This window comes from Phragmites australis, chromosome 16 (assembly GCF_958298935.1).
Source record: "Phragmites australis chromosome 16, lpPhrAust1.1, whole genome shotgun sequence".
Classification (NCBI taxonomy): Eukaryota; Viridiplantae; Streptophyta; class Magnoliopsida; order Poales; family Poaceae; genus Phragmites; species Phragmites australis.
Window position 1 is genome coordinate 5592896 of NC_084936.1, and position 21415 is coordinate 5614310.

General features: G+C 46.2%; 3 protein-coding genes across 3 annotated transcripts in view; 2 read left to right on the forward strand and 1 right to left on the reverse strand.

Moving 5' to 3' along the window:
- The window catches only part of LOC133895002 (double-strand break repair protein MRE11-like), a 24468-nt gene extending 24091 nt beyond the window's left edge, over positions 1-377 (reverse strand). The window contains exon 1 of the mRNA XM_062335222.1: positions 157-377. Coding sequence (XP_062191206.1) covers positions 157-377 — 221 coding nt within the window. The remainder of the gene's footprint in view (positions 1-156) is intronic.
- LOC133895502 (vacuolar sorting protein 18-like) lies at positions 217-17606 on the forward strand. Its single transcript, XM_062335864.1, has 23 exons — positions 217-612; positions 689-901; positions 1011-1150; positions 1229-1324; positions 1656-1723; positions 1835-1936; positions 4136-4274; positions 4399-4539; positions 4621-4740; positions 4923-4979; positions 5079-5138; positions 5510-5617; positions 5731-5891; positions 10816-10894; positions 12251-12313; positions 12418-12551; positions 13942-14047; positions 14334-14522; positions 14642-14869; positions 15027-15182; positions 15484-15645; positions 15757-15873; positions 17111-17606. The coding sequence occupies exons 1-23, from the start codon at positions 438-440 to the stop codon at positions 17285-17287; spliced, it is 2991 nt and encodes a 996-aa protein (XP_062191848.1). The 5' UTR covers positions 217-437; the 3' UTR covers positions 17288-17606.
- A 1099-nt stretch (positions 17607-18705) lies between these two features.
- On the forward strand, positions 18706-20247 carry LOC133895003 (sugar transport protein MST5). The gene has a single exon (XM_062335223.1). The coding sequence runs from the start codon at positions 18706-18708 to the stop codon at positions 20245-20247; it is 1542 nt and encodes a 513-aa protein (XP_062191207.1).
- The last annotated feature ends 1168 nt before the right edge of the window (positions 20248-21415 follow it).

Below are 21415 nucleotides of genomic sequence, written 5' to 3' on the forward strand. Positions count from 1 at the left end.
TTAGCAGCATTGCCGCCTTCTGAGGGGGCGGTTAGGCTTGGGCCCTCTCAGGGGATTGCAGTGCATTTTTGCAATTTTTTTCACGAGAAATCTATTTATTTAAAATTTTAATGAAAAATAAAAAAATAAAAAAACTCTGACATCGGAATCGGATACCGGGCCATGGAAAGCCCACAATCCCAGTGTAATGGGTCGTCGTTGCCACTTACTAGCAGTGATGCCCGTCCCCTCCATCTGCCCGGCTCCTGGGCCCTTGGCCTGCTCGCACGCGACGGCAGCAGCGACCCCGTCCCCTCACGGCCTACTGCCTCCGCCGCGTCCTCGCCGGTGAGCTCCCCTTGAGGAGGAGACGGAGGCGGCGATGCCCTTGGCCGCATCGGCAGCCGGCTGCTCTTCCTGAGTCCAAACTCGCATCACCACCGACCAGCTCACCGGCCATGGACGCCGCCGCCGCCGGCGGAGGCCAGCTGTTCTCCGTGGACCCCCTAGAGCGCCACGCCGCGCGGGGCCACGGCGCCGTCACCTCTATGGCCGCCGGCAGCGACGTCATCGTCCTCGGCACCTCCCGCGGCTGGCTCGTCCGCCACGACTTCTCCTTCGATGACGCCCACGGCTAGTCTCCCACTTTCCCCTCCCTCCTGCCCCTCTTCGCAGGCATCGTCTCACCGCCCGCGCTTATACTCAGCAGATCTCGACCTCGGGGGTGGCCGCTCCGGCGACCACACGGTGCACCGCGTGTTCCTGGACCCCGGTGGCAAGCACTGCGTCGCCACCGTAGTCCACCCGGGCGGCGCCGAGACGTACTACCACCACGCAAGGTGGCCGCGCCCCAAGCCGCTCCCCCGCCTCCGCGGCCTCCTCGTCAATGCCGTCGCCTGGAACTGCCAATCCATCACCGAAGGTGATCTACCCCCTCCTCTCCATCGAATCATCTATTGGATTGATCGTGGTGATCTGTGCTGTTCCTTGTTTTTTTGATGATTGTTGAGTGTCTGATTTTGGTGCTGCAGCATCGACAAAGGAGGTGATCCTGGGCACGGAGAGCGGGCAGCTCTTTGAGATGGCTGTGGACGAGGCCGACAAGAAGGAAAAGTACGTGAAGCCGCTCTTCGAGCTCACCGAACAAAAAGAGGGCATCAAGGCTCTGCAGGTTTGAGTTATCTCCAATCGCTCCTTGGTTCTTCTGTTTTTGTTGGAGTGGACACGATTTAGCTATTGGTCACTGCAGATGGAGACTGCTGTGGTTGGTAGCGCCACAAGGTACTATGTCATGGCCGTCACGCCAACACGGCTTTACTCGTTCACTGGTATCGGTTCACTAGAAGTAAGTATTAGTTCTCAGCTTGACCAGTTGCAGATTTCAAAGGCATACATTTCTATTGAATATTGTGAAATCATCCAGATCGAGTTTTGTTGAGAAAACTAGTTTTTAGCTTGAGACTTTGATATCCTCATCAGTGTCAGTGCTTCTGTTGAATGACTTGGCTCAGTAACCTCGAAAATGCTACACTACACTATATACACTGCTGTTTCGACTTAGAATGCCTCTTTTTTCAGAGAGCAGCATCACTTACTACACATTTTCTCTAAAATGTTTTCGCGTTGCATTTCATATTGAACTTTGTGTGGCCTTTAATAGCAACTATACCGCACAGACTGTTTTTGCCAGCTATTCTGGTCATGCCATACGCTTTATGGAACTCCCAGGAGAAATACCTAACAGGTAATTGTAATTTGATGTTGTGATTTCTATGGTGCTCAAGAGTAAAGTAGCTGCAATTTATACACATTAATTTTGTGTTTCTAACATATGTATCCATTTCATGACATCCAGTGAACTAAATTTCTTTATCAAGCAAAGAAGGGCTAAACACTTTGGATGGCTTTCTGGATCTGGAATTTATCACGGTGAACTTAATTTTGGAGCGCAACACAGGTGAACCACCGAATTAACCATATGCTCTTAGTACATAGGCTGTCCTTAGTTGGCTAAGACGCATTGGAAAGTAACCTACTCCATTCCCAAATGTATGTTTTCTTTGGGAATGCACAGTCAAAATCTTGAACTTTTACAACTAATGTATAAGAGTACATAGATTATCACGTGCAATGATATATGTAGATTGTTGACCCAGATTATTTTCAAGATATTAGCTTTGACCAGCATATTGTGACAGGAGTTAATTATCATCAGCTTCTATTAGGAACAGAAGGAGTACATCATATAAGATTTGCCCTAATGAATGTTTATGCCCTTTAGGTTATTCTAGACTTTAAGCATGCACAAACTTTGAACTTGATAACTGCATGCTTACTACTTGAGATTCTCTTTACGGGTAGAGTTCAAGCTTACATTTAATAAACATGGTGTTGGCCGATGCACCTGCTTGCATGTATGTCGGTGTATCAGGAACCGGGGGTCCCCGAATCCCGAGGTCAGGCCAGCCATCCGCCACATGGCGCCATCCCGCGGAGTCTCTCCCGGAAGGTGAGAAAGATCGAGTCCCGGGAGAGGGCGCTCGGGGCCACAGTCGGTGGCCCCCGAGTACCCCAGTTCCCCAATGATCTACAAAATCTAAGTACCGGGAAGAAAATGCTCGGGAAGGTGTAGGTGAAACCCGAGCACCCTAGTCCCCCGACGACCAGGAGAGCTAAGTACCGGGAGAAACGTGCCCAGGGCCGCCGGCGGTGGCCCCTGGGCACCCAAGTATCCCGAGGACCCACCGAAGGAAGTTCTGGGAGAGAGTGCTCGGGGCTGCGTGCAGCAGCCCCCGAGCACTCGGTTCCCCGAGGACAAGAAAGGGCATTCTCGGGAGAGAGTGCTCGGGGAGGTGAGCAGTGACCCCCGAGCACTCGGTTCCCCGACGGCATAGAAAGCCCCTTGGCAGAGGCCCTCGAGGGGCCCACCGATGAGGTGTCAGCCAGTCAAAGGCCCGAGGCTGCATTTAAAGAGCGTGCGTGGCCTGTCACCTCCAACCGCACCCGCCGCGCTCAGCGTCAGTTCCTGCCACGTTCTGGCAGAGAGGCGTGGGGTTATTAATTGCACGGGTCCCGTCCCGTGCCATCCGGCCCGTCTCAGGATAACGTCGTAAGGGCCGAGGCGTCCCGTCTGCCGCGCTGCTGTGGCAGGGGAACAAGACAGGGCGGGCACGCCGGACCGCTCTGAGGCTGCCCAGCGGACCCTCTCCACGGCGTCCGTTGCCTGAGCATTTATGGTGACGGGTGACCGGGCGTGGGACGCTTTTTTCCACCCCCGGTCACTTCGCCCAGAGGTGATGATGACACCCTTTCCATTCAAGGCGCCTCGGAGTTCGCGTCCTCCCGTGCGAGGCATACCGCGGCTGGCATGTATTTGAAGAGGCCGGCGGCACAGGAGACAACATCTCTGGAAGAGGCGGAAAGAGTCCGGAAGAGAGAGCTGAATCCAACCCCGAAGAAGACGCCGAATCCCGGAGCACCCCCGAACAACATCACTGAAGAAGAGCCATTACACACAAGCCGAAGAACAGGGAGCCCTAGGCTCTAGGATAGAAAACCCTCCTTGTAACCAGCAACATCTTTGAGGGACTTCCTCAGGACAGTCATAGTATCCATACAGGAGTAGGGTATTACGCCCCCGTGCGGCCCGAACCTGTCTAAATTCCGGTGCATTTACTTCTTTTTGCACTAGGTCATTCCACCACTACCGGCAGTTGCATTCATTCCCATTTATTTCTCCGACGAACATACTCAGGATCATCCCCCAGCCGAATCTCTAAAAAGGGGCCTCTCGGGATCCCTGCGACTGGAGTTAATCCTCCGACAACGTATCTTGATAATAAACCTAATGTTAAGAAGCCATGCCAAATGAACTCTCAGAGTTTCAGTTTGGAGCTTTTTCCCCATTAGGTCCAACCACATGTTTACATTGCTATTTTTTTGGTATCTTGTGTTGCATGCTATAATTATCCATCTTACCAATGCATGTTCTGTCCTTTTTTCTTAGTTAATTTTAGCTTGCGTTGCATGTTGTAATAATATGTCTTGCTATTGGATGTCCTGTCCATTTTTTCTTAGTTAAATTATGGGGAGCACAATTAGAGCACTTTCTGTATTTTCTGTACTACTTTTTTTCTAACTCAATTTAGTTTTACAGCTCTACTAGTGGAGATGAGAACTTTGTGGAAAATAAGAGTTTTTTTGATTACTCAAAATTGGGAGATTATGGCATTAAACCAAGGTCATTTGCATTGTCTGAATTCCATTTTCTCCTTCTGATTGGGGACAAGATTAAGGTAATTTTTTTTTTCAAAAATCTAGCTCTACTCCATTTCTCTGTATTTTGTTTTGCTTTCTCACACTTTTCTCTTCCCCAGTATGTTGTGTATTTTTAGGCAACACATAACCTGTAATTTTTAGGTAGTGAACATAATAAGTCAGCAAATAGTGGAGGAACTTCTTGTTGATAATACGCCAGACACTTCAAGAGGGATTATTGGACTTTGTAGTGACGCATCAACAGGACTTTTCTATGCATATGACGAAAGTTCTATATTCCAGGTTTGGAGCTATTTAGTTCTTGCTTTGAGTCATGCCATCAATGCTTCCTGAATTGCATAGCTAATGTTATCAAGCATGCAGGTTTCCACTTCTGACGAGGGCCGTGACATGTGGCAAGTTTACTTGGATATGAATGATTATGCTGCTGCTTTATCCCATTGTCGTAACCCTTTCCAGAGGGACCAAGTCTATCTAGTGCAGGTAATGTTCATATATTTGATGCACGTAACCAAGTATATTTAGTTTGCACAAAAATCCCACATGATACTTTTTGCTCCTATTTTTTCCCCTTCTATATGATGATAAGCTGGACTTCCTATTTGAATCTTGTGATGGTCATTGATCTGACTTCAGTTCTTGTATAAAAACATTTTCTTTTGCAGGCTGATGCTGCATTTGCTGCAAAAGAGTATTACATAGCAGCTTCCTTCTATGCAAAGGTGATTCCCATACTGTTATTTGTGTCCCTTGATAACGATTATTGCTATGTTTGTAGTCTTGTTCACATTGAGACTAAGTATCACTTTGCTTGGTTCTAGATTAATTATATCCTATCATTTGAGGAGATCAGCTTGAAATTTATATCACTAGGTGAGCAGGTAATTTCACTCAAAACTCTCTGATGCAGTATATTATTGCAAGTTTGTGAAAGTGCTATCTTTCTATATACTCTAATCAGTCTCATATGCTTTTTAGAAACTTTTATAGTTCTATGAGATCATCTTTTGTTGATTTTATTCATTCGCTATATCCCTTATGTTCGCTACATCCATGCATAAGATTGGATGTTGCTATTTCCAAGATTGATAATGACATATATAGTATAATTAATGTTGTATTTTTTACTTCCAGAAATCTTCCTTTTATGCTTTGGTACACTATTCCTTAGGCCTTACATTGCTGTATCTTTTTTCACGGACATCTTGGATTTATGTCTGAAACCGAACCATCAACCGTGTCTACTTGACAGGATGCTCTCAGAACTTTCTTATTGAGAAGGCTCGATAACCTCACCAAAGATGACAAGATGCAGATTACGATGATCTCAACTTGGGCTACTGAGCTGTACTTAGATAAGGTGCCAACAATTCCATTTTCCAGCCTCCTATATAGCATCTATTGCGTTGGTATTATTGCTTCAATCTACTGCCTTTCCGGAGCTTATTCATTATATTGGTGTAATTATTGTAGATTAATCGCCTCCTGTTGGAAGATAGCACTGGCTCCACTACAAATGCAGTAGCGGAGCCTAACAACTCAGAATATTGTTCAATAGTAAATGAATTCCATGCGTTTCTTAGTGATAGCAAAGATGTATTGGATGAAGCAACAACAATGAGACTATTGGAAAGGTACCTTGAATTATTGTTGAGCATTATGTTTCAGTTAGATTTTAGTTTGTTTAAATTCTCATAGATATACAAATACAGAAAATAACATTTCTTTGGATAAGACATGTACAATTTTATTTGAGATACATGAATTGAATTTGCAATTAGCTCAAATGCGAACTTGAAAATGTAAGTGTTGATAATCACTTGTGAGAAAAAAGGATTATTAGATTCCAAGGAGCCTGATATATATATATTTTTTACTAGAAACTATGGGGGAAGTCCCCATAGAGCCATTTTTTTTCTCGAACACGCATGAGAAATGCGTGTCATTGCATTAAGTAGAAGGAAATTTTGAGTCGATTACAACACACACCACACACTAGAATGCTCATCCGCCCCAGACCCTTGCTTTCTAAGTGATAGAGCCATTTTTCATTTATGCAAAAGAAGGCCAAAAAGCTGGCTGGTTATGTGTGTAAGAAAGGAAGGAGGAAAGTATTTTGGGAATGCCGCACATGGTTGGAGGCCGCAGGGCTCCATGTATTTATATCCATAAAGGAGTGATTACAGGAGATTATAATGATCCTTTAAGGATTGCAATCACAACTGTACATATCTACAATAATTGGAGAATAATATCTCTGCAGTAATTGGAGAATAATATCTCTAACACCCCCCGCAGTCGCAGCGGGAGGCTCTCGAACGCCAAGACTGTCCCGAAGTCGAGGAAGAGTTTGGATGGCAATCCTTTGGTCATGATATCGGCGAACTGCAAGCTGGAAGGCACATGAAGAACGCGAACATGGCTGAGGGAGACCTTTTCCCGGACAAAGTGGATGTCGATCTCTATGGTTTGACGATGTTGGACGGGGTTGGCTGACATGTAGACCGCGCTGACATTGTCGCAGTAGATGACAATAGCAGACTTAAGTGGGAAGTGTAATTCTTGCAACAGTTGGCAAATCCACCATTATTCAGCGATAGCATGAGCGACCGCCCTGTACTCGGCCTCAGCACTAGAGCGGGACACAGTCGTTTACCGCTTGGAAGACCAAGATATCAAGTTGTCCCCGAGGTAGACACATAAGCCTGAAGTGGAGCGCCTAGAGTCGGGACAACCGGCCCAATAAACGTCTGAATATGCAGTGACAAATGTAGTAGATGAAGTCTGGAGGAGGAGACCGTAGTTAAGGGTGCCCTTGACATAGCGGTTTGGTCGTGCCACCCAACCAGCACCCCTGTTGACACTCAGCCCAAGCTTTCAGGGACAGACAAAGAATCCGTGGCCGACGCGACACACTACAAAAGCCTCGCTAGAGCTCTTCAATACCTCACATTGACACGATCAGACATTGCCTATGCAATTTAGCAAGTGTGTCTTCATATGCATGCTCCCAGGGAACCTCATCTCTCACCCTTAACCGTAGTTTGGACGAGGAGACCATACTTAAGGGTGCACTAGAGTCCAGGTGTTGTTGCCAAAAAGTGACTGATACTCTTCGTTCATAGTGTGCCTCCAATTTGGGTCTTGAAGGGCTGCTCGATATGATGTAGGCACAGGGGAGATAGTGGTGTGATCAACTGTGAAGGCTAACCTGTCCACCGGGACTACAATCCTATCCTTTGCTCGAGTCCGCATTGGATGAGGACAAAGACTTGGCCGAGCCAAAGGTGATGTTGTAGGCGCTGCCATTGTAGGTGCCAAGGTTGCTGTGCCAGTTGGCGATGTCACAGCAGGTGAAGTAGAAGGAACAGCTGCGGCTTGGCCTCTTGCCAAGCTGCAACGCCTAGTTGGCACAGGAGGATGAGGAGCCGTAGCTGCTCTTGGGCGTTTGGTGTACACCAAGAGCGGTTTGGGAGGTAGTGGAGTCATGCCGGGAGCCGATGCGGTGCCGCTTGGTGCTGGAAGAGCAGAAGAGGCGGCACTGACGGGCGTAGATGCGCCAGATCTGGGTGCACTCGGCTGAACCGGCAGAATAGCAGCACCAAAAACCTGTAAGAAGTCAAGTTCTCGTGCCGGTGAAGGTGGCAATGAGGTTAGTTTTTCAAAAGGGAAGACTGACCCGTCGAAGACAACATGGCAAGATAGAATGACTCACCGAGTTGTAGGATCGTAACAACGGTAACAATGATGATTGGATGGATAGCCGATGAAGATGCAAGTTGATGATCTAGGATGAAGTTTATGTGTGGTTGTGGCTGACAGATTAGGATAGCAAAGGCAACCAAATATGCGGAGATATTCGTAGGAGGGGTGAACACCATGGAGGATGAAGTATGGGGAGGCTGATGCGATAGCTTTGCTTGGGCACCGATTTAGGAGGTAGGTAGCGGTTGCTAAGGCTTCGGCCTGAAATCGAGGTGGTAATTGGGCTTGGAGAAGAAGTGTGCGCATGACGTTGTTTATGGTGCGAATGGCGCATTCAACTTTCCCATTTTGAGGTGAGGTGTAGGGGCAGGAAAGGCGGAGAACAACTCCTTGATTTGTGAAGAAAGAGGTTGATTTGGTGTTGATGAACTCCCGACCATTGTTGGTCTGGAGGGATCGTATGGGGACCCCAAATTGCGTTTTGACAAAGGCAAAGAAAGACTGATTTGTGTGAATACATCAGACTTAGCGCGAATAGGAAAAGTTCAATAGTATTGTGAGAAATCATCGACAATAACTAGATAGTATTGAAAGCCTGATATGCTTGGAATTGGAGAAGTCCACAAATTGCATTGAATTAATTCAAAAGGAGTGCTAGACATTGTATTTGAATTATCAAAAGGTAGGCAAACATGTTTGCCAATTTGACAAGCATGACAGAAATGTTGGTTAAGTTTTATTTGTGGGATAGCTGTCTGTTGCAGGGTGATGGAAGCATCACAACCGAGATGGCTGAGACAACGATGCCAAATGTCTATAGAGGGCACATCCGACAGGAGAGTTTAGGGCCGAACAGCTACAGGTGGAATAGTGTAGAGATCACTGTAGCTATTGTAGTGAAGAATTACGGCCTTTGTTAGCATATCCTTCACAGAGAAGTCGAGAGAGTCAAATTCGATAGAACAAGAGTTATCTCTAGTAAATTTACGAACGGATAAAAGATTGCGATCTAGAGAGGGAACATGAAGAATGTTGTTTAGATGAAAGTTATGCTCAGAAGGTGTGGGAAGAAGGGTCTGCCCACAGCGAGAGACGGGAAGTGAAGTCCCATTTTCAACTATGATAGATTGTGGGGTGGAAAGAAGTGAGGTATTGGAGAGAATACCATCATCAGACATCATGTGAGTGGAGGCGTCAGAGTCCACAACCTAGCCACCGTTCCCGACTTGGAGATTGTTCATTACGGAGATGAGGCTGGCGTTGTCCCAAGAGGGCTGCACGGCTATCTGAGGTGAGGGTTGGGACTAGTGTAGTGGGGTGGCGACTGTGTTCAATTCTTGAGGACGAGAGCCGAGGATGCTAGCACTGGTGGTGGGGCACGGAGTCCAGGTTGGAGGCGCATTCCAAATGTCCTGGCCTGGATTGAAGCATATCCATGGTTCGGACGGAGGATTGGCCCACTGAGCGCTGCCATTGTTGCTGCCGTTGTTCTTCCACTTGCCTTTGTTCTTGCTAGAGTGATCGGAGTTCGTTTGCTTGCCGGCACCCCGGCACAAATTCCCGCTGCAAGAAGAGCCGTTGCTGCAGGCGGAGGAGTTGGCGGTGGTGGAGAAGAGCGCTGTTGCTGCTTCGGCCTTGGAAATGTTGGTGAGGCACATCTCTTCCATGAGCAGCATGGAACAACACTCCGTCATGGTGATGACAGTGGCAGCCTGAGCCATGCGTGGGTTTAGACCGCGCAGAGTGCTAAGAATGAGTGTGCGGTCGAGAATGGGGGAGTCCGCATGGCGTCAGCTAGGTGCTTCTGCTCTTTGCAGTATGCGGTGACGCTGAGATCCCCTTGTTGAAGACCATGGAAGTCGTTGAGGATGATGATGGAACGACTCTCCTTGTTGCCGCAGAAGAGTCTCGGCTGCGGTGTATAGCGTGTGGGTGTCCTGATCCTTGTTGAGGATGATGTCCAGGACGTCGTTGGCGATGGAGCCGTACATGATCGAGTGGACAGCGTAGTCGTCTTGATGCCATGCAGGGTTTGTTGGTGCAGCAGGAACCGACCCGTCGATGTGGTGGAGGAGTCCATGGCGGCCAAGAAGAGCTTGCAGAAAGATGCTCCACTTGGTGAGGTTGCCATGCTCCAGATCTAGAGTAATGGGAACCAGAGCCCTTGTTGCTCCGGTGAGAGGCAGCAGTGGATGGAAGGTTTATGGTGAGGGGCATAGCACCTATGGTGATGTTGGTCAGAGAGGGTTCGGTGGCCATGGCAGTGGAGAGGAGGATCGATTCAAATTGATACCATGTAAGAAGGGAAGGAGGAAAGTATTTTGCGAATGCCACGCACGGCTGGAGGCCTCAGGGCTCCATGTATTTATATCCATAAAGGAGTGATTATAGGGGATTATAATGATCCTTTAAGGATCATAATCACAACTGTACATATTTGCAGTAATTGGATAATAATATCTCTGCAGTAATTGCAGAATAATATCTCTAACAATGTGGACGGTGCTAACACTTAACTATCCCACGGGTCTCAAGCCTGAGATAGTTGGAAAGCTAATGCTTCCATTTTTTGCAATAAGTTCACTAGCTCAGGGCTTTTGTGTACATCCACTATAGTTTTGGACTAAGAAGGGCAGCATCCTTGAACGTTCAATAGGATACTTGTTTAGCAGCAAAAATGCTGTGAGTTGACTAAATGGATAAATGTAAAAGCATACCATTTGTTTAGTTTATATTATTCTTCCGTACTTGAAATGCAAGAAATGGCCCTGTGTTTTCTCCATCTGTTTTGGTGGTTGGTGCATTACTGATTTATGTGCCTAAGCCCCTGACTTACTGCTTCAACTTTTGTAGTTGTGGGAGAGTGGATGAGCTGGTGTACTTTGCTGGTTTGAAGGAGCAATATGAAATTGTGGTTCATCATTACATTCAGGTGGGTATCATCATATGGGGCATTTATCATCTAAAAAAGGTGTAGCACTACAGTCCATGGTTTTTAAGGCGTCGCCTAGGCGACAAGGCACAACTCGGTCACCATAGGGGCAAGGCGCCACCTCGTCACCTTATGCGTATTCCTTCTTTGGCTTGATTCTGCCATCTCCTGTCTTCTCCGTCTTGATTCAGCGGTCTGCCGCTGTTGCCTGCCCTCCTACGGCTTGATTTTGCCATCGCCTGCCCATCTCCGGCTGATTCTGCTGTCTCCCGCCTTCTCTGGCCATGCCATCCTTGCCGATCTTGTCGGTTTTGATCAGGAAAGAGGCTGCATGGAAGGGAGCATTAGGGGCGATGGGAAGAAGCGAAGAGGTGGCGGCAAGGGAAACCCTATGATGGCTGGTGGCTTGTGGAGCTGGAGGGGGTGGGTTAAGATGGCTGCAGGCCTTTGGTGGGTTACGATGGGCTGGCTTAGGTTGAGTGGGCTTGCTAGGTTGAATGGGCTGACCCCTAAATTGGCCCATCTCTCCTGTTTTTCCTTTTTTCTCTCCTATTTTTCCTCTGGTCAGGATACTCTCTATGTATATATGGCGTCGCCTCGCTGTGCGTCTAGGCGGCTGGAAGGGGGTGGGGCGCCTTGCCTTGCCTTACCACCTTAAAAACCATGCTACTGTTATTGAACCTAATAGTTGGGCATGCTCTCAACTGCCAAGTGCCAGCCAGTGTTGACAGTTGCATGTTTGAGCAAAGGCATATGCCCATAGATAATATATGCTGCTATTGCTTTAGGCCTACTCAAGTCCAAAGAGTCAAAAAGTTGCACAATCTTACTAATCGTTTCAACAGAAGCAGCTCAGTCTGAGTTGAGCTTAGGGCCAATTTGATGTTGTGGTGCTGTCCTGTGCTGTTCTAGGATGGGGTAGGGTCTGGCTGGGATGATCTTGCATTCTTGCTACAATATCTACCACCAAATCCACTTTTATCTTCTCTTTTAACAATTGTAATTCTTAAACCAAACTTTTTCTTATGTAAATAAATACACAAGGAAATAATTATTCAATGTCATACATTAATATATAATCGTCTCGAGTTATCCACCTATTATGCTGGTCTCAAAACACATGTGTTGTTAGCACTGGCCTTTGTTTTTTGACTGGAGTAACACCGGTCTTTGTTACACATCTTTTCTTTTGTGGAAGTCCATTTCTTTGCCCTCATTGAATTTGACAGGTCTGGAAATAATCACGTATCAGGACACATTTTTATCCTTACATGGAATATTGTTCATCTTTACTTTGTACACATTAACTTCAACTGTGGCGCCGGACCCTAATACTTTTCCCATTTATTGTGTCAGCAAGGAGAAGCAAGAAAAGCACTGGAAGTTCTTCAACGGCACAATGTTCCAGTAGACCTTGTGGTACAGAATTTCCTTACATTTATTCTTTCAACAGCACTGTTTGAGAACCTAAAAGTTTTCTGTTATTTCTACCATATTAAATTTACTTATTTGTTTCCTTACAGTATAAATTCGCCCCAGATTTAATCATGTTAGATGCTTATGAGACTGTTGAATCATGGATGATGGCGAGAAACAAGTTGAATCCAGGGAAACTTATACCAGCAATGATGCGTTATGTGAGCGAACCACATGCCAAGTATGATATGCAGACAGTTCATCATGCATTGTTTCTTCCTATTATTATAACTCTATATATGAGTCTTCTTATTTTAGCACCTTCTCTGCTAAAAGTTTTATTTTGTCAGGGTGAACACAACGATTATTGTATTTTGCATTGTTCAAAAAATCGGTGATCTGTATCTGCTCGGCCGGCTTGGGAGTAGGGATTAATTGGTTAATTGTGGATTAACTGAAATAATCGGTTGACCATTAATCGGTTGGTATGAAGAACTTATGTGTATAAGATGCTAAGAACTAACTAGGACAACAATGTGTTATCTTGATGGCTTGATATTGTAGTTTTGATGACGAATACTTGATTGGAAGGCGATAAATCTGCAAAATAAATAACAATCTATGAGTATGTACTTCAAATATAAACTATAAATTCCAAAAAAAAATGGCAGCGATCATTCTTATTCAATCAAACACGTTAATTTGTGATAAACATATATCAAAACATCTGATTGTAACTTTATAGGTATAAAGGATGTATAAATAAACTAAATAAAAGCTGCTGAAAAATAGAAAAGAAAAAGGAAAAATAGAAAAGGGGAAGGGATCTGGTTGGCCCAGCCCAACAGATCCCTTCCCTATTGCAGCCCAAAAGCCCATTAGGGTTCAATTACTTACACACCGCTCCCCTCCCGACTGCCAAGTCCTGAGTCCGTTCCTCTGCCATCGCCCGCTCGTTCCTGCTTTCCCCCGCCGTCGCCCTGCGCCTGCTCTCTCCTGTCGTCGCCTTCTCAGCTCCCCTGCTGCCTCCTCCTTTGCTCTCCTGCCGTTGCCGCCTACTCTCCCCTTGGCTCCACCCGCTGCCTGCACCTACTCTCCCCTGCCGTTGCCTGCGCCTGCTCTACCCCGCCATCGCCTCCTCCCTCCCCCGTCACCGCCTCTTTCTCCTCTCCTTCGACGTGGCCGGATGTATCGGATACGCGTCACGCTGCGTCGGACGTGAGTCGACGTGCGGATACGCGTCGACACGACGAATTTTTTTTGGACACGCATGTCCCGTAACACAAATCGATGGTCAACCCGATTAATCGGCCGGCCGATTTTAGACCCTATTTCACCCTAATCTAGTCGTTGCCCTGCCGATTACCGATTACTCGATCGATTTTTTCATCACTGGTATTTTGAAACATTCGTTATATTGCTTATTTCAATTCTGCAACTGTTTTGGGTTGAAGCGAACAGCTTAATTGAACATAAATCCCACTCTGTGATTCCAAAACTTTGAATTGAACCATTAAAAGTGTTTTTATTCCCTTTGCTCTTAAGCTCTGGAGCAACCTGCAATTCAAATTGGTAACATGGTTTTCCATAATGTGCATGATGTAATAAAAACATGGTTGCAACTCTTGCAGGAACGAAACACATGAGGTTATTAAATACTTGGAATTTTGTGTGAAAGATTTGAACAATGAGGATCCTGGAGTGCACAATTTGCTATTATCACTATACGCCAAAAAGGTAAATCCTCTTGCCATAGTGTACCTTTTTTGCTCATGCTGTATGCCAAGGTGGATCTTCCTATCGTTCTTATAGACTAGAAACAAAACTTGTGGAATAAATTATTATCGCAGTCATGCTCGTGAATAGTAGCTATATTACTTCTGTTGCACTCATTCCATATTCATGTCATCGGTTGTTTATTTATGAGGCAATAAGTACCCATATCCATCAGGTTAAGTGAATATTTGCCAGACATATAAACCCAGAAGAAATTTTTTATATGCTCTGGTCTATTCATCTGTAGGAGGATGAGTCCCAGCTTTTGCAATTTCTGGACACCAAGTTTGGTAGAGGACAAACTAGTGGCCCTGAATTCTTTTACGATCCCAAGTATGCTCTCCGCCTATGTCTTCAAGAGAAGAGAATGCGTGCTTGCGTTCGTATTTACAGCATGATGTCCATGCATGAGGAAGCTGTGGCACTTGCTTTGAAGGTAGTTGCTCACTAAGTTCCATCTGATTAGCAGCCATTGTGCTTGTGCATATTGACGGTTTAATTTTTCTAATTTCTTGATGTTTCTATTATTCTTATACTTTGTTTGGTCCTCACTAGGTGGACTTAGAACTTGCAAAGGCAGAAGCAGACAAAGTAGAAGATGATGAAGAGCTTAGGAAGAAGTTGTGGCTTAAGGTTGCAAAGCATGTCATTGAACAAGAGAAAGGGATCAAGAGAGAGAATATAAAGAAAGCAATAGAATTCCTTTCAGAGACCAATAACTTGTTGAAGATTGAGGATATCTTGCCATTTTTCCCAGACTTCGTATTGATCGACGACTTCAAAGTAAGATAAAGAAAAGTGCATGCATTCTGAGCTATTTATTAAAAAGATCCCTTCTTTTGTTAATTTCTTCCTTCGACTTCAGATTCATGCCACTAGTCTGTAACCTCTGTTCTATAACTCTTATCTTGTTATAACTATGGAAATGTGCTATGAATAGGAGGAAATCTGCAAATCTCTCAAGGACTATAACAGCCAGATTGAGCAGCTGAAACAGGAGATGGATGATGCCACACGTGGCGCAGACAATATCAGAAATGATATTGGTGCCCTTGCTCAGAGATACACTGTAATTGATCGTGAGCAGGATTGCGGGGTAAGACACTGGTGCTCGCAAGTTGCATTATCCAAAATACTTCTGTTGCTGGCTTTACCTGACTTGTGTTGTCCTGTTGCATTTGTTTTGGGTATCACTTCATTACTTTCCATCTCTTTGCATTTCATGCACGTAAACATATAGCAGGCAAAATTCAGAATGATACCTGTGTTGTTTGTATTTCCTGTGCTCTAGAGTGTGTCTGAATTCTTTACCATTTCAGTACACATGGTTGTACGAATTTGTGCATTTAAAATATTTTGCACTATTGTGGTGCTAACTCCTGTTCCTGACCTGACAGGTATGCCGGCGCAAAATATTGACTGTTGGAGGGTTACACCAGGTAGGAAGAAGCTATACGTCTGTTGGAAACATGGCCCCCTTTTATGTGTTTCCCTGTGGGCACGCCTTCCATGCGAATTGTTTGATTGCCCATGTAACTCGTTGCAGTAGCCAGGTGCAAGTAAGTCCATCTAGAACATTTCAGTTGGTTATTGCGGTATTCAATAATATAACCAGCCTTATATTTAGTCTCCTTTACCAATCAGTTGTGTATGAGTTCATTATCTTGTAGGCTGAGAGAATATTGGACCTTCAGAAACGACTTAGCTTGATGGATAGGAAAGCAGCAAAAGACAATGGAGCAAGTGTGAATGGTGAATCTATTATGAGCACAACCCCAGTTGATAAGGTCTGGTGATATCTGATTTCTCACATCCTTCAGCCTGCAGCTCTTTTGCTGATGTGATCGGATATTGTTAGTGTTACCGGGACTCGCGAGTCCGATTTTTTTTTGCCGTGTTGACACGTATCCCCGCATCAACACACACCGGATGCGGTGCGACATGCATTTGACGCGCCGTGGCCGTGTCCAAGGCTGGGAGATGAGGATGACAGCGGCGGCGGGGGAGAGGAGGTGGCAGTGGGGGAGAGGTTGAGGCAGCGGGGGCGAGGGGGATACGTATATCTATTGTGTGCATAGGCGCAATGCAGTTCACTGTTGCGTCACCCTCCAATTACGACCCTCAAAACAATATAGTTACGATGTACAAGATAGGTCAGTTACTGTTTGTTCATCTCTGCGCACAAGTAGTAATTTGTTCACCTCTGCGCACACCTCTAGTTACGATCTCAAAAACAGTATAGTTACGATCCACAATATAGATCAATTGCTACAAATATGTATGGTCGTAACTTGGTAATTTTCTTTAGTTGTAATTATGTATATTTTATCATGTGATTGTAACTTGTTCACCTCTGCGTTCATCTCCAGTTACGATCTCAAAAGAAGTATAGTTGTAATCCACAAGATAGATCAATTACTACAAATATATATGGTCGTAACTCAGGTTCTTCTCTGGTTGCAATTATGTTTTTTTTGTCATATGATCGTAACTTGTTCATCTCTGTACACACCTCTAGTTACTATCCTAAAAACAATATAGTTACGATTTACAAGATATGTTAGTTACGATCATAAGTTGTAACTGCAGTATAGTACAAATCGCAATTGGATGTTTACCATGTTGTAATTGTATAACGATCCTAAAATTTCTTCAAAATATAGCCTTCATGGATTTTGTTTTGTTAAGCGTATTTTTTCCAACAATATGCTTTTAAACGGATAAAAAATCGGATATGTGGTTCTAGAGATATTGCATTTTAACTATTCGAATCAACAAAAAATCTTCCACATGCAGCTCTGGTAGGTGGGATGGATTTTTACGTGGTTGTAACTGATCTGCTTAGCAGGTTGTAACTAATAATTTTTGAAGTTGCAATTGGGGCGCGTGTGGAAAGAAACTGGCTCTGTGGTCGCAGTGGCGCAGCGCAGAATAGACTTGCCGTGTGTGTGTGTATATATATATATATATATTTGGACATCCGCACCCGTGTCCGTATAACATCTGTTATTATTGTTTTTACAGCTGAGGTCTCAGTTGGACGATGCTGTAGCAAGTGAGTGCCCCTTCTGCGGCGATATGATGATCAAGGAGATTTCACAGCCGTTCATTCTCCCTGAAGAATCAGAGGAAAAGGCTTCATGGGAAATCAAACCGCAACCAGCAGCTCAAAAGATTCTCCCAATGACAATGTCTATATGATGCTATGGATGGTACAACCTGAGATGGAATGGGTGTTGAGTTTGTACCTAACTTTGAGTTTTTGACACTCGTGCCCAAGAATTTTATTGTGCCATATGGTCTTTGTTAGCCTTTTCCTGTTGGGTGGATTCGTTTTCGATAATTGCCCAGTTTGTTTATTCATTTGATGGGTTTGTGCATAGAAACATCAGATGCCCCAAATGGGATCCTTGTATATGATATGTGAAGTTATTATCGTTGCAAGAGATATCTCAGTTCAGTTGAGCTAATACAGTCTTGAATTCTGAGTTACAGTGAAATGAAAGTGTAAACTATTGAAGTCGTTCGTCCAAATTTGAAGAAATCTTTGCATTCTTGCCACAAATGAAAATACTGTGTAATGTAAACCTACATGAAAATCTTGTGAAATGATAACGGTCATTGCCCAATACATGTTATTATTTCCTTTCAAATGGTGTTGAGAATTCGTGGCAGGTTCAGAATGCTGAATGCTAAGACGATGCCACAAAAAGATGCGGGCATGGTGCACAAATTCCAGGCCGGGAACATGTATTTTTTTTAGTGGTTTTGGCTTGTCCAATTTGAATTCGAAATTTCCATTTGATCTGCTCCCGCCTGGAATTACAGCAGCGGCGGAGCTTGGATACAAATTTAGGGGGGGAGCAGTAAAGCCAAATGGGTTCCAAACAGGATGAACCGAATCAATAAAATATGGGAGCTTAGGTTCAAAATATAGTACAAATACATAAAATTTGTTGAATTATATGAAAAATACATTACAAAATATATAAAATTTGTTAGGCCGGGGGGCCACGGCCCCTTTAGCCACAACTATCCTCCACCCCTGAATTACAGGGACTGACTGGGCTGTTCAACAGCCAAACTGAAATGGCTGTTCATCAGATTGAATTCAAATTTTTTGATTCGCGCTTCAATGCTCCCAGTTACCGGCCGGGATTCGAAACCCTGGATGCCAGACAAGTCAATGGATTTAGTACAACAATAACCATCTTTTTAGGTCAGGGACACGGATGTTCAGTTATATTAGACGACCAAGAAAGAAATAGTAAAGACTAAATATGGATTGAAAAGGTTAAGACAGCAAAACATGGATAAAATGGCAGTCTAATAACAGCATATTAACTGAAGAACAAGAAATCAAAGGAAAAAACCGTTGAAAATGCGCTAATTTTAGCAGTTTACGAGGCACTCCAAGGAGTGATCAGAAATCGCAGCTGCCTCCCATCCATTAGTGGCGCCACTGGCCAGGATTGCCGCGGCTGCCGCCTCCTCCATATAAAGAAGTCACCGTGCGTCTCCTCCACGACGCACCCCGGCCACCTCTATCCTCTCCTCTCTTGCACTGCCATTGCCATTGCCGTTGCCATTGTCGTGCAGGAGCTTGTCCACCCGCGGCAATGGCAGGCGGCGTGGTGGTGAACGCGGCCGGGGGCAAGACGTACCCCGGCCGCATGACGGCGTTCGTCTTCTTTACCTGCCTCGTGGCCTCCTCGGGCGGGCTCATCTTCGGCTACGACATTGGCATCTCCGGCGGCGTCACGTCCATGGACTCGTTCCTCAGTGAGTTCTTCCCCTCGGTGTACGCCAAGGCCAAGGCGAACAAGGACACCAACCAATACTGCAAGTTCGACAGCCAGCTGCTGACGCTCTTCACGTCGTCGCTCTACCTGGCGGCACTGGCGACGTCGTTCGTGGCGGCGTGGGTCACGCGGGTGTTCGGCCGCAAGTGGTCCATGTTCTGCGGCGGGATCACCTTCCTGGCTGGCTCCGCGCTCAACGGCGCCGCCACCGACGTGCTCATGCTCATTCTGGGTCGCATCCTGCTCGGCGTCGGCGTCGGCTTCGCCAACCAGTCGGTGCCGCTGTACCTGTCGGAGATGGCGCCGGCGAAGCTCCGCGGCATGTTAAACATTGGCTTCCAGCTCATGACCACCATCGGCATCCTTGCCGCGAACTTGATCAACTACGCGACGGTGGGCATCAAGGGCGGCTGGGGCTGGCGCATCGGGCTCGGGCTCGCCGGCGTGCCGGCGGCCGTCATCACGCTGGGCGCGCTCGCGCTGCCCGATACGCCCAACTCCCTCATCGCCCGCGGCTACACCAACGACGCCAAGGCGGTGCTTGTCAAGATCCGGGGCACGGACGACGTGCACGACGAGTACGACGACATGGTGGCCGCTAGCGAGGAGGCCCGCACGATTGAGCACCCATGGCGCAACATCCTGGAGCGCAAGTACCGGCCCCAGCTCACCGTGGCCGTGCTGATCCCCTTCTTCCAGCAGCTCACCGGCATCAACGTGATCATGTTCTACGCGCCCGTGCTGTTCCTCACCATCGGCTTCGGCGGCGACGCGTCGCTCATGTCCGCCGTCATCACGGGCCTCGTCAACATGTTCGCCACCGTGGTGTCCATCGTCTCTGTCGACCGCCTCGGCCGCCGCGCTCTGTTCCTCCAGGGCGGCACGCAGATGTTCATCTCCCAGATCGTCGTCGGCACGCTCATCGCCCTCCAGTTCGGCACCGCCGGCGTCGGCGAGATGTCCCGGTCGTACGCCATGCTGCTGGTGCTCTTCATCTGCCTCTACGTCGCTGGGTTCGCGTGGTCGTGGGGCCCCCTCGGATGGCTCGTCCCCTCCGAGGTGTTCTCGCTGGAGATCCGGTCGGCGGGGCAGAGCATCGCCGTGTGCGTCAACATGCTGCTCACCTTCATCATCGGCCAGTCCTTCCTCACCTTGCTCTGCCACCTCAAGTTCGGCCTCTTCTACTTCTTCGCCGGGTGGATGCTCGTCATGACTACCTTCGTCGCGCTCTTCCTGCCGGAGACCAAAGGGGTGGCCATCGAGGAGATGAACTTCGTATGGAGCCGGCACTGGTTCTGGGGAAAGTACGTCACAGCCCCTGACCACGCCGGCGGCAACCGCAGAACCAACGGCGTCTAAGCCTTGCATGCAAGCATGCACGTGTAACTAGATCACCGGGGAGCCGGCGGGCGGCGGCCACCGGTGTAACGCGCGGGAAGCGACAAAGTTTGAATGTTTGATCGACTGATCTTCTATGCACATGGGGCGTCTCCTGATTTGATCTCGGAGATAGACGGTTTGATTAGAGAGTTTCAGAAGTTTGTATCGTCCGGTCAACTTCAGAGTCTAATCTAGGATTAATCTCTGCAAGGTAAAAATTCATGATGTAGTGACAACTTTTCTTGAGGTGTTTTAGAAAGGAATCCATGCAAAAATTGTAATCCATAGTGGTCGTTTTTCCAGATACACTTTGAAAGTTACATGTACGTATATCGTAGTTTAAAAACTATGTGGCATTGTAATTAGTGTTATTAACATCTCCAGTTAAATAGCACTCGTATGTGCGCGCAGACTCGCCCAAATAACTTCTGCTAATTGATGCAACGGTCGCCACGGCATCTCATATTTCATCTCACCTCTTTCAGCTCTTAGCAACCTGTAGCGCTAGAAAAAAAGATTTCTACCGTTTGTAAAATTTGGAGATGGAAATACCAAAATTTTCCAAACTCTAGCAACAATTAATTATAGAAGAAATCAGGTCGATCCCTACAATCACAACAGACAATGGTACAGTGGTGTCAGATCATGAAAGTAAAACAGCTATCTTATGGAATTCTTTCAAAGAGAGACTAGGGACTACTAAGAAGCCTTTCATGCACTTTGATCTGCCATTCCTCCTGCAGGCACATGAAGACTTATCTTTTCTTGAGGTGCCATTTACAAAGGCAGAGATTGATGCTGTGATCTCTGAGCTGCCAACAAACAAATCACCAGGCCAGATGGCTTCAATGAGAATTTCATCTAACTCTGCTGGGATACAATTGCATATGACTTTTACAGACTCTGAAGATTTTTATCATGGAAAAGTCAACCTTCAAAGTATCAATAACTCCTTCATAACTCTGATACCTAAGGCCATCTCCAGCAGCTACTTTAAATTTTCATCCTCTAAAACACTATTACAGCATCCCATATCACTATTACAGCATCCCATATCACTATTACAGCATCCTTTATTTTTTCATCTCCAGCAGCTACTCTATTTTCTACCTTCTACTCCTCTTTTTCTCTCTCCGGACCCGCTGTC

Excerpts from the sequence above, each read along its gene's own strand:
- LOC133895003 (XM_062335223.1), top strand. The coding sequence starts at position 18,706 with ATGGCAGGCGGCGTGGTGGTGAACGCGGCCGGGGGCAAGACGTACCCC.
- LOC133895502 (XM_062335864.1), top strand. The coding sequence starts at position 438 with ATGGACGCCGCCGCCGCCGGCGGAGGCCAGCTGTTCTCCGTGGACCCC. Across the intron at positions 4,741-4,922 it reads ACCAAGTCTATCTAGTGCAG|GCTGATGCTGCATTTGCTGC; the intron begins GTAATGTTCATA and ends TTTCTTTTGCAG. Across the intron at positions 12,552-13,941 it reads GTGAGCGAACCACATGCCAA|GAACGAAACACATGAGGTTA; the intron begins GTATGATATGCA and ends CAACTCTTGCAG.